Genomic DNA, 12,680 nt, shown 5'->3' on the forward strand with positions numbered 1-12,680 from the left:
TCTTCTCTTTAAAAAGGAACAGTTCCACATCTTGGGAATTATGCTTATTTGCTTTCTTGTCGAGAGTTAGATGCCAGTCTCATATTTGTCACTGCTAACTCTCAGCAAGAAAGTACATTACGCTTTTTTTTGTGTATTGTTCAACTTTTTGACGACTACTCTCCCACGAGGAGCTTGCACCGACAGTAAAACGTATCTGCACCACTGCTAGACTAGAAGCTTAGTTATTTATTATCTTCAAGGTCCAGAAAACAACAGAGTAGTTCTCTTGCCTTGTGAAAGAAATGGTACCTAATGGTGAATATATTTGAAATATCAAATACACTTGGGAACTTGTCAAATCAGTTGGTGCTGGTGACCCCGAGACTGTTGCCAGTGATTAGACACTGTGGCATCACTTCTTGCTGCCCGACCAATCACAAGCTGACGGCACCATACGGCCCACCAACATGCGAGTCGACATCTTGTTAGAAATCAGACAACCCCATGGCCTCAACCGCAAATGACTCACTGTCTCAACGGCTCTAGTGACAGACTGGAAGCACAGATTTATTACAAATCTGGATGCTTTCTTTTGAGAGAAAAAGGAAGAATCAAAAACAAGTAGCTAACTTTTTTTTTTTTTTAACACCTTAAACAGGCAGGTCGAGGCAAGAGGGGAGTTGGTTGGGAGATAAGCCTTCGTCAGAGGCCCATGCCCAGAATAACCTTCCAGGCTGGTGACCCTTATTACATTAACAAGAGGACCAGAGAGGAATGGCTGGTCAAGTGGAAGATGGAGGTGAGTACCCCAGCTCTGTCCCAGCCACCGTAGATTACAAAGAGCAGGCGTGGAATAAAGCTGCCAGGGCCAAAGATGGGGCTTGTGGTGCGTTAAACGGCCAAGTGTATTTGATGGGTCATTTGATATCTCATGAAGGTACCATTTATTTCAGTAGATTTCCGGGGCCTTGGGCTCAGTTTCGCTCCTGCACTTCCTGACTTTGTTCTTGCCGATTGTATTCAGTTCAGGAAACTGTGACGTCTGCTATGGAAATGTTCATGTAAATTAAGCTTTGCACCTGCTGTTTTTTCTCCCAATTTCATTGAGACGGTTTCTTTGGTGGAACATATTTCCAATTCAACTTTCCACATAAATACTGCACTAATAAAAAGAAACAAATCACTTAGTGGCCATCTTGGAGCTTTCAGCTACTAAATGGACCTCGTGGTGAGATCGTTTTGTCAACTTTCCCACGTCAAGAACACAAGAAGTCCTTGAGGTATTCAGAGAAATAGAAATATGACAACTGAGCAAACCTTATCTACCCGTGAAGATCTTGTGATTCGATGGAAAACTACTAAATTATGGACCTTGCTTTGTCAACATTGTTTTTACTGCACACAGCAATGCTCGCACACAAAACTCTGATTTCCTTTTGGACCATTAATAGAAGCTCCTAATGCCGCATGATGTTAAATACTTACTAAATCATGTAACACATGACTCCTGGTAGTGATGTGATGTAGTGCAACTTCGTCTGTAACATAACGAGGAGTCCCCGTAGTATGAACGTGGGGTCTTCCATGTCTTCTGCCCCCCCTCGCTCTATTCTGGTGAGGGCTCGGAGAGCGGCCATAAAAATGTCTCCAGGGAAGAAATATTGCCAAATTAGCAGGACATGCTCGGGTCCCACAAGTGAAATGTTGTGATATACGAGGCAAGTAGGAAATATATACGTCTACCAAACAGAGGTGGATCTTCTTCAACAAGTTGCTCTACAAGGCTGAGATTTAAGAGGATTTGCAAGATGCAAATCCGTATTGTGTTTCCCCCCCTTCTTCCCCCCATCTAGCGTATTGCAAGCTTTGATCTGATTTGCACAAAGACTGATTTGTTTTGGCATCGAAGCCTTCCTCCCGAGGAGGAACATGCTGCACATCTTTTAGTTTTAGTTCTGCTCTTGACACAGAGCGTCGATGTTGCATGTTTCTGCAGCAGGGAGGACATGGTGGCTGAAAGGGTTACTGGCGTCTTGCACTTCTCCGGGATCTCTCTCTCTCTCTCTCTCTCTCTCTTTTTTTTCATGTGCCTTGTGTTACAGTGGACTTCTCCGTCTCTCCCTCTGCGTTTCCCTCCCCCATTCTTCTCCTGACCCCTCCCCCAGCTATGGAAATGAACTCTGTGCTATGGATATATGGAGGGTGAAGATGAGGTTTGCAGCAAATTTCCAGCCCTGCTTTGCAAGACAGCCTCTTGGCTCGCAGCCAACATTTTGCAAGTCCTCTCTAGCCAACCAGAATTCCTGTCGGCAATCACCTGACCCTGAATTCCCAGACAAAGAAATGTTCATGCTTTCTTTTTTTAAGCGATCTCTTCTACCCTGAGAGTGGGGGTGAAAAAAAACTCAAGCCCCACACTGGATTATGAGGGTTGCGCGCTGGTGTGTATGGGTATGTGCACTGCATTGTTTGTTTGCTAACATGGAGGGATAGTGTGCATGTCTGATTAGCCCGCTTACAGCGAGGGGAATATGCTGACTTCAGGTATTTCCATAGGAGTTGCCGTGGACCATCTGCTCTGCTCGGCTTAAAGGGAAACCGTCTCTTTAAAAAAAAAAAAGGAAGAGAGAGAGCAGGCTTTAGCCGTGTTTGGGAAAAACTTGCTCGCACGAAAAAAGTTTTCCCCGTGGGGTGAATATGTGCTGAAGCTATTTCCTGTTTCATAGCAGCGCCTAGAAATGTCAGAGTAGCTTCATTTCATTTTAGGACGGATGTATTTACCTTTAGGAATGTTGCTGTTTGGTGAGAGCCACCACGATTTCACCTCACATAACACTTCACTTGGAAAAAAGGTGAAGTTGTGTCGGCCTCACATCTCTTTCCTTCCTGTCATTGTGTACTTTGCTCTGTTTGACTTGAGATTTACTTGAAGGAGACTTATTTGATAACGTTGAAAAGATTTTAAAAGGCTTCGGAGGAAGACGAGCAGCCTCCTCGGGTTTTTTTCATTTTTTTTTCTTTAAACAACTCCACTTGTGGATTCATGGGAATTCTGTTTATGTATTCAAGGCTGACTCTGTAATATTCCTAATTATCTCTTAAAAGGATGCAACACAATGAGGACCAGATGGCCTATTTGAGTGTGACCCCCCCCCAAGGCCACTCATGAAATACACAGCCTTTGTAGGGATCTGTGCTAAAATCAGGCTAATGAATGCAGTGACCACATCGCTGCACAACGGAACCTGCCACTTGTGCTTTTCCACACAGTATTTCCACTTTAAACACTTCTTCGTGGTTTGGGATCCGCTTTTCTGTTGCATCTTGAGTTACCTACACCTGTCGTGACTTAGGGAACTTTTTTTATTATTTGTTCGCTCAGCAGAAAAGCTCGTACTGAGGACATATGTCACTGCATAATCCATCTAACAATTACACAAAACAGACCCCGCTGCGTCTCTCCTGCCTGTTGCGCATCAGAGACTATTGCATTCACAAGGTCAAACTCTTTTGTGTTGCTTCAGAGACCTGCTGTCACGTTGTGGGAGGAAGTAATGTTCAGTGACAGTTTATTTCATTTCACTTTTACCTTGAATCAGAGTTTGCTGAATGTTTTGACTCAACGGCACCTGAACGGCTGCTTTAACATCGTTTCTTTCTCTAATGTCTCATTTGTTTGATGCTCGTTGTCTTCGTCCCCGTTTTAAATGCGAGTTTTCAGTGTTTCACTTCAACAACTGCACTTTTGACTCTTTGAGACTGAGAAATGTTCCTCGTAATGTTCACAGCCTTATAATAGGCGGCTTTATGTCATATAAATAACTGAAGCTGTGCTGTAAATGTGACCTTTTTGTTAACAATTACCGCCAAGATTAGATGGAGGTATTAGCTCCACGCCCCAGAGACCAATATTCTCTTCCCTTTTCTCTGCCTCACAGTGCACTCCGTCACCCCTTGAGCCCTCAGGGTCTCCCGCTGCAGAGACCTCTAGGTCAGACCATCCCTTATTGTGCACCCAACATGTCTCCACACTGCCAGAGGCCTGTGCAGCTTCTGCTTTCACTCTATCCATTACAAAATCCACACTTACGTCGGTACAGTTAGGTTTGGTTTTCCATAATATTCATATATCCCCTTTCCAAGGGGAAAAAGTGTAGATGTGTTGGCTGTGAGGTTGTTTTGCACATTTGCTTGGCTGTGTTTGTACATCTATAGTACGTCTGCTGTCATTTGTGGAATTTGTTTTCAGCGCCGGCGTGACAGCGGATATAAGTGGTGGTATTTCTGAACTGTCAGTGACGGGCAGGCGTGTGTAAATGATAAAGACTGCATTGTGGCTCTGCTACCTCCTTTCCTATTTTCCCCCTTTAGCCTCAGAGGGTCTGTCTTGCTGGTGGAGCTGCACACACACACACACACACACACACACACACACACACACACACACTGTGAGGCCCCAAAAAGGGGCCCATTTACTACTGGGAAGAAGTCCAGAAACAAATATCTGGTTCTTATAGCCACTGTACTTTCTCTCCTCCCCCCACTGGCATTTTTTAGCGTCACTTTCTGATTGGCTCCGAGGAGACGGAACCCTGGAGACAGCCTGACCCTAAACACACCAGAATGAGCACACTAATAGTAGCCCAGCCGCTTTATTGCCATTCACAGAACCCCCAGTGTCCTTGTGATTACTGGACACCAGAGAAGAAGAAGCTCACTCGGGAGCAAACTAATAAAGTGTCGCTTTGCAGTTATTCTGTCAGACCATTTCTTCCAGAAACTGCTCTTCTCACTTCTCACAATTATTACAGATTGTTTCTCCTGATTTAATTGACATTTGTTAGTTTTTGCAGTTTGCCATCTGGAACCACACATCCAAGCAGGCTGTCGAGCACTAACTCCAATGTGGTCGTGCTGGAGCCAAGAAGCCCAACACATATGGCCAAGGGCTTTGAACCGTCCATCCAACAGTACAGTGCAGATATTTATAAACCACAGCAGAGCCTCTTGATTGAAGAGCACATGTTTCTACTCTTCAGCGCCGAAACCCCTCCTCGTGCCGTCTAAGCAGCACCTCCCCTTAAAGGCGCTTTTGTTTATGAGTCACACTGGGAGAGACAGAGAGAGAGAGGACGGAGGACTGTGCAGCCTCTCCCCTTCTTGCCTTCCTTCCTCCTCTTCCTACACGCCCAGTCCACCTCTGGACATTTACAGTGTGTGTGAGAGACCTGAGAACCTGAGAAGGACTCCAGCGAAAGTAAGCACAGCTGTGCAGCGCTGCGCTCACGTGGATCCTATAGTATGAGTAACACGTGTTTACATATAGGAGTGCAGATATACTGTATATTCTGCATGCGTGTGCCGAAGAAAAAGAGAAGAAAGTTAACGTGTGTGTACATGCGAGTCCTACCGTGTGTGTTTGAGAGAGAGAGAGAGAGAGAGAGAGAGAGAGAGAGAGAGAGAGAGAGAGAGAGAGAGAGAGAGAGAGAGAGAGAGAGAGAGAGAGAGATCAGAATGAGTGCAGCTGTTGGGGGGGATTTACTGTGAGAGGCCTAAGTCCCGGCTGCGTCTCGTCCTCTCTGATCGACCTAGCGGTTTAGTGTCAGGTACCACAAACCCAGTGAACTCTCCGCTGCAGCTCTGGACACGATAGAGTTACTGTATACCGTGCTGTTGATGAATGGGCTTTACAGTCGGAGATAAATCCATGTTTACAATGGCTGTCGGGCTCCCACAGTCAACATTCTGCACTTACGCAGCAGAGACGACGTGCCCGCATTGTGATGCACAGAGGAAAATGCTACCGGCCTCTCTGTAAACTGTGTTCGGTAGTAACACAATGTTATTGAGAGACCTGCATGGGCATGATTCAGGCAGAATGCATGATTACATATATGATATGATCACGTAGCGTGCATTAATCAATATATTTAAATGAAAAATGCGTCAGACGTGTGTGTAATGGGAAAGTGACAAACCCACAGAACAATGCTTGGTCAGATTCTACTTTCTTCTTTGACACATTTCCTGATTTATTTGGTCCTCTTCTTTGCAAAGGTTAGCGTTAGCCAGGGAGCCATGGTTAGCTGGACATTGTGGCCTAAAATTAGAGTTTTTTGGGGGGTTGCTGAGGATGTTGTTTTGGTTTTGTTAGCCGTGTTGTTTCTTTCTATTCCTTTTAGAACAATTTTCTGTCAAGTTTTTATCTCTTTCAAGAGTTTTTTACATAATTAGTGAGAGAGGATTTTCCCAAACCGCCCTATTTGTAAATTTGTAAGCAGAAGTTAGATATTTAGAATTTAACAGTAACTTATCATGAGAAACTCACGTTTTCAGTGCTTGTGCACATGCATTTGGGTATCTGGAATGCCTGCCAACCCAAAAACTGTGAAATAAGACAACACAATCAGTTCTTTGTGGGCCGCCTAGATCAGAAATCATGTGATTCAACCAGCCACTCAATTGTGTTTACGTTAAAGCACGTAAACATGTGCTCATAGAAACCCAGAAAACAAGTATGAACAGGAAAATGAGCGTGATATATCCCCTTTAAATCTTTTTTTTGTACACTGCATCTTTGAAGACCTGTCCCCCTCACTGCTGTCACTGGGCTGTGTTTCAGGCAGAAAAAAAGTCCAAACTGACGTCAGCAATGAGCGCGATGAAGGATCACGAGGAGAACGAAACAGAGACTCAGATAGAAGACGTCTCAATAATCAAGCACCCATCACCTTCGAAGCAGCAGCAGCAGCAGCCTCAGCTGCACACTCAGTCACAGCCTCAGTATCAACAGCAATCACAGCCGTCGCTGCCACAACAACAACAAAAACAACATCAGCAGCAGCCGCCTCAGCAGCCTACTGACCCCGCCTCCCCAACTGTGGCCACGACCCCTGAGCCCGTCGCCATCGGAGGCGGAGACAACACGTGCCCCAAGCCGGCAGATACTGAGCCCGAGTATGAGGTGAGATGGTATTGATTGACACTGATTACTGTCTGGCTGCAGACCAACAGGAAGTCCTGATTGGAAAAAGGATTTAGAGTAAAGCCAAGATTAATCCACGCCGAGTAAAGCCGCCATTTTGGAATTCATGCTCTTCAGGTGTTTTACAACTGATCCGAAATTTTACAAAGATGCCAAATATGCCATGTTGACTTTTAATGAAATGAGTATAAAATGATCTAGAAGATCTACAGCACATTTACATTTAATATAATTCAGCATTAAACATTTTTTATCAACAAAAGAATTTCCAAAAATACCAAAAAGTCCAGTCCCAGCTTCTTAGTCTAAAGATTGTGCTGCTTATTTGTCTGAAGCGATCATAAGAATTAAATGTCTTGAATTTGAAGAGGTCAGCTGGGGATTCATTTTACTGACGATGAATAAAACAATTAATCAATAAAATAATCCAGAGATAATGAAAGTAATCCAGAATTAGCAGCCCTAATCCATACTATGATGAATCAGCTTTACATATCGTCACTATAGTAGATATGTTGTGATATAATTGTTTTATAACATAATTTAATATATAGTATAATAATAATATAATTGAACTTTTGGTCTCCATGGTGTAGAGGAGGTTGTGTATCACCGGGAAGATGCTCACTGCCCGCCCTGATCCATATACGTTGACAATCTATCTATCATTCTGTAAACCATGTGTGTCTGTCCCACAAAATGGTTTCACAGATTATGCCCAGAAGTTAATATTGAGCGGATGATTTGTCTTTTACTTTGGCTACAGGACGATCGTGGTTTTGGCATCGGCGAGCTGGTTTGGGGAAAGCTTCGAGGGTTCTCGTGGTGGCCGGGCCGCATTGTATCCTGGTACATGACGGGACGGAGCAGAGCTGCCGAGGGTACCAGATGGGTGATGTGGTTTGGAGATGGAAAGTTCTCAGTGGTGAGTGTTTAGAGCCAGCGTTAATATCGCTGTCAGGTGATTACATTTTCTTTTCCACCATAAATTAAGCAAAACAGCCTTTTGTTTATAGTAACAACCAGCATAAACACAAGAGCCATCAATCTCCAGACACGTTTTACCTCAACACAATTCTTCTAACGTGTGACCAAAAGAATTACATTATTATCTGTGTATTTGTTTTTACAGGTTTGTGTAGAGAAACTCATGCCTTTAAGTTCCTTCAATAATGCCTTTCACCAACCAACTTACAACAAGCAGCCCATGTACAAGAAGGCCATCTATGAGGTGCTACAGGTGAGTAACAAGAGCAACAAAGTCCCGCTGTCAGTTTAAATGATCTTGATTGATGACATTATAGAATTAAAATGCTTTTATTTTTACAGCGACTTAAAGGAGAACTTCTGTAATTTTCATCCTGGACCCTATTTTCGCATGTTTTAGTAGTAGCTGATCATTTCTGTAAGTATATTGAGGATGAACATTCGTCATTAATGTTCTCATGTGTTCACAGGCGGCGTGCAGCCGGGCAGGAAAAGCCTTCATGGCCTGCCCGGACAGTGATGAGACGGAAACCTCTAAATCTGTAGAGATGCTGAACAAGCAGATGATTGACTGGGCTATGACAGGATTCCAACCCACTGGACCCAAGGCTTTAGAGCCACCAGAAGGTAAGAGGAAGTCACTCTTATGAAGCTTGAATTGTTGGACAACTGGGAGTCTTGACTTGCATTCCCAAGAAATGTCCCATGTGTACGAACCCCTAGAATTCTCTCAGATAAAAGCTGTTAATAGACCTCTTGAACTACAAATCTATTAAGTTAAGCGCGTGATTGAATAACTCATCATGTCGCCTGTAATATTAATTGTCTGACATGCTGTGCACTCCAGAGGAGCGTAACCCATATAAAGAGGTTTACCCCGAGATGTGGGTGGAGCCTGAAGCGGCAGCTTACACGCCTCCGCCAGCCAAAAAGCCTCGCAAGAGCACAGCAGAGAAACCCAAAGTCAAGGACATCGTTGATGAGAGGACACGAGGTAAGGTGCCTCATTTATGAGGTTAAATAGGAGTCCTGAACCCTATATGTCCTCCCATGGGGTGGACGCAGCAGAGGAAGTGGTCGGAGACGTAGTGTGTGGACAGGAGGTCCATTAGAGAGGCAGCTTTCTACAGTATTTTCCACTGTAATGTTTAGTCATTTAACACACCTAGTACTTTTCACAACCACTAACATATTAAGTCATCAGCTGCAGTCTGCACACTCGAGAACATTAAAGTCCAATTTTTGAATTTCAGAGTTTCCTGATTTCCAACTTCTAGCATCATTTCGTCTTTTACATTCATAACTAAATTATTTACTGTATGTATTTATGCACAAACACATTTTTGATTTGCACAGATGGTTGCATGAGTTGTAGTTGGATAAATAAACTGAAAGTTAGAGGTTGAAAGGAAACAATACTTTGAACTGTTGACCTCACAAATGCATTGTCACGAGTTGATTTCCTTAACCTACATTCCTCACGAGGTGCATCGTGTGTTGTGTTTTCAGAACGGCTTGTTCAGGAAGTGAGACAAAAGTGCCGCAGCCTAGAGGGTAAGTGGTGTGTCCTGTGAACACTTCCCCTTGTTGTTGAAAGCAGAAATCTATGCGTCAATGTTAATAAAACTGTAAAAAGCCATTTCCATGATTTCTGTTTTATTTGCGAGGTCTCTCTAAGCTCATTAGATCTCCACCTCCGTCGGAGCTGTTCAAACACTCTCATTGAAGTGAGAGGTTCACACCGCTCCGCCCTCCCTCTGTTAAAACACTGACGTGCTGAACTTCTTCTTACAGACATCTGTATCTCCTGTGGAAGTCTGAATGTTAGCCTCGAGCACCCGCTGTTTGCTGGAGGAATGTGCCAGAGCTGTAAGGTAAGCTGTGATAGAGGTCATTACAATTCTGGGACTCAACTCCTTTTCTACAGCATCGTAAAAAAACAACAACAACACACACACACACACACACACACACAGCTCCTTTCAAAGCTAATAAACTGAACATATTTCAAGCGGCACCTGATGTAACCCCCGTGAAATTCTAGGTTTTAAATATGTCAAACTGCTCACTGTGCCGTCTCTTTTCTTTCCCAGTACTGCTTCCTAGAATGTGGATATCAATATGACGACGACGGCTACCAGTCCTACTGCACGATCTGCTGCGGAGGACGAGAGGTGCTCATGTGTGGAAACAACAACTGCTGTCGGTAAGATTTACTGGGTTCTACCGTGGAATGGAGTCGGCAGGTGGTGATAGAAACCATAACGGTCACGATATCTTCATCGATGGTGTAAATGTTAATCACGACAGCATCCTTTGCACTAAGGATACAGTATACTGTCAGCGCTTTACTGAATCTCCAGAAAATCTGTGGAGGAATATGCAAATTGCTGCACGTTTCCATCCACTATGCAAATATCAGGAGTTGAATGGAGCGAGGTAAACTGTTTATGGCGGTGAATTATCCGGACAGACGCTATTAAACTGTTGCAAAAGAAGAGGCCGCAACGGGACGACGTCATTAAAAGAAGAATGCCAGTCAGACCTCCAATAAATTTCCGGCGTTTCCGCTCCATTTTTAAATGCGCATTAAGATTTAAATAAAAGGGTAAATAAATAATAAAAATAGCTCGCACATACTGAAGGGAGAGACCCAGTCCACCGTGAAATTAAACAGACACAGTAGGTTCTGAGCTGTGCTTGAAACGGACACTGTTGATTTTTTTATATTGGTCCCAAAAAAGTCCCCGGGAAGAGTTCCGTCTTCCAAATGACCTTTTTAATCTACAGAGTCTCAGAGGATGCTGCTGTACCTCAATCCGTCAAATCTGTGATTTCTGGAGGCTTTAAACATATCCACTGTTATAACTAAAGATAACAATATGTTTGGTATTTCAGATATGTCCCCAAATAAACATAAAGGACTCCTTACTGAACCAAACCATCCACCCAGAACTTTGATCTACAATGACCTGACTGACGTAGACTGCCATGTACAATGTGCTGTTTTCAATTCCCTGTATGTGGAACTCAGGCCAAAACCTTTCTAATAACTTTTTTAAAAATGGGTCACGAATATATACAGTTTAATAAAAATAAAAAAGGGCTTAATAATTTCCTAAAATTCCTAAGAAACGTTACTAAGACATGAGCGTGCAAATTAATTTGTTTATTATGTTAACATGTCACCCTTTTGCACAAAACAACACCATCTTCTACTAGATACTGGGTAGATATATTATCACTTGTACCGATTGACCACCTTGGCCCGTGTGCAGGTGTTTCTGTGTGGAGTGTGTCGACCTCCTCGTTGGCGAGGGAGCGGCCCACGCAGCCATCAAAGAGGACCCGTGGAACTGCTTCATGTGTGGTCAGAAGGATGCGTTCGGTCTACTGGGGCGTCGCACTGACTGGCCCACCCGTCTCCAGCACTTCTTTGCAAATAATCATGACCAAGATTTCGTGAGTAATGGACCTTTATTAAGGCTATAAATCACACTAACTGTCTCACTTAGGAGTCTGTATGCGTCTCACTTTATTCACTCTGTGTGTTATATTTCAGGATGCACCAAAGCTTTACCCCCCAGTCATGGTGGAGAAGAGGAAGCCCATTCGTGTCCTGTCGCTGTTTGACGGCATCGCAACAGGTTAGACAAGAACTGAATCTATTCAATCCAAATGCCCCGATCTTTATTAAACGCAACATTTGGTCACAGGTATCCTTTTAGTTGACTTCCATGTCATGACTAATGGACAATAAATATAAATATAATAAAATATATATTTTTTTACAGTGCTTTCCTAGTAGTAACTTTGTTATCTATCAAAGAATCACACATGAAACCTAATCTTATAACACCACCATAGTCTTTGTAAGAGTCATTTCCAGTACTACTCAGCGTATGATTTGTTTATAAATCAGAGGCGTTGCAGAACTACACATCACTTTTGCTTTCTATCATGCAGTGTTCATTGGTGTTTGGTGTTTGGTGGTCTCAGCTGTCTATGTTCCTGTGCAGGGCTATTGGTGCTGAAAGAACTCGGCATCGAGGTGGATCGCTATATAGCTTCTGAAGTGTGTGAGGACTCCATCACTGTGGGCATCGTCCGGCATCAGGGTCGCATCATGTATGTTGGCGATGTGAGGAGTGTCACACGCAAACATGTGAGTTTCATTTGTTACCATGTTAATTCATACACCGAGTTTGCTTATGCAACTGCACTGACTGGTGAAATACGCTCGTAACAACTTTTCCGTGGGAAGCACATATTGAACGCCTGAGTAAATACAGCGACAGCACACTGAGGGATAGTGAGCTATGTTTACAGATGTCTTGCTAGGAAACCGCAAAAATCCTGCAAGAGCTTTAATTCAGCTTAACAGTCCTAATGCGTGTCCCTGCCTGAGGAAGCTCCACTGCAGCAAAGGGTGGTCGAGTATCTGGTGTCAGCAAAACTATATTAGGAATGATTTTAATGTAAGAAAAAGAAAACGTGTTTATCATCTTAAATGCAGGTACCCCCGATGAGGACGTTACGTGTTCTCCCTGCTTGAAATCCCGACACGATGTACAGATGTTTGCATGGACCGCTTTGCTTTGTAACGTCAGTTAGCAACTAACCTCGTGCTCTACTGACACTGATAAATTTGTTTGCTGATTTCCTGACTGCAGGACTCAAAGCTCTGCTGTGTGAAATTCCTCTTTTTACTATTTGGCAACATTTC

At 43.5% G+C, this 12,680-nt stretch overlaps 1 protein-coding gene across 3 annotated transcripts in view; it reads left to right on the forward strand.

The window, feature by feature from the left end:
- Positions 1–12,680, forward strand: part of LOC142968318 (DNA (cytosine-5)-methyltransferase 3A-like) — a 34,040-nt gene that overhangs the window by 14,551 nt on the left and 6,809 nt on the right. For 2 of the 3 annotated variants that reach the window (XM_076108135.1, XM_076108134.1), the window contains 12 exons: positions 641–781; positions 6,605–6,946; positions 7,734–7,892; positions 8,100–8,207; positions 8,425–8,581; positions 8,802–8,948; positions 9,464–9,508; positions 9,749–9,828; positions 10,048–10,160; positions 11,233–11,416; positions 11,517–11,601; positions 11,974–12,119. In XM_076108135.1, coding sequence (XP_075964250.1) covers positions 641–781; positions 6,605–6,946; positions 7,734–7,892; positions 8,100–8,207; positions 8,425–8,581; positions 8,802–8,948; positions 9,464–9,508; positions 9,749–9,828; positions 10,048–10,160; positions 11,233–11,416; positions 11,517–11,601; positions 11,974–12,119 — 1,707 coding nt within the window. The remainder of the gene's footprint in view (positions 1–640; positions 782–6,604; positions 6,947–7,733; positions 7,893–8,099; positions 8,208–8,424; positions 8,582–8,801; positions 8,949–9,463; positions 9,509–9,748; positions 9,829–10,047; positions 10,161–11,232; positions 11,417–11,516; positions 11,602–11,973; positions 12,120–12,680) is intronic. The other variant, XM_076108136.1, reaches the window with a different exon arrangement.

The sequence above is a fragment of the Anarhichas minor genome, unplaced genomic scaffold (assembly GCF_050575085.1).
Source record: "Anarhichas minor isolate MPS153535 unplaced genomic scaffold, ASM5057508v1 ptg000040l, whole genome shotgun sequence".
In the NCBI taxonomy this organism is placed as follows: Eukaryota; Metazoa; Chordata; class Actinopteri; order Perciformes; family Anarhichadidae; genus Anarhichas; species Anarhichas minor.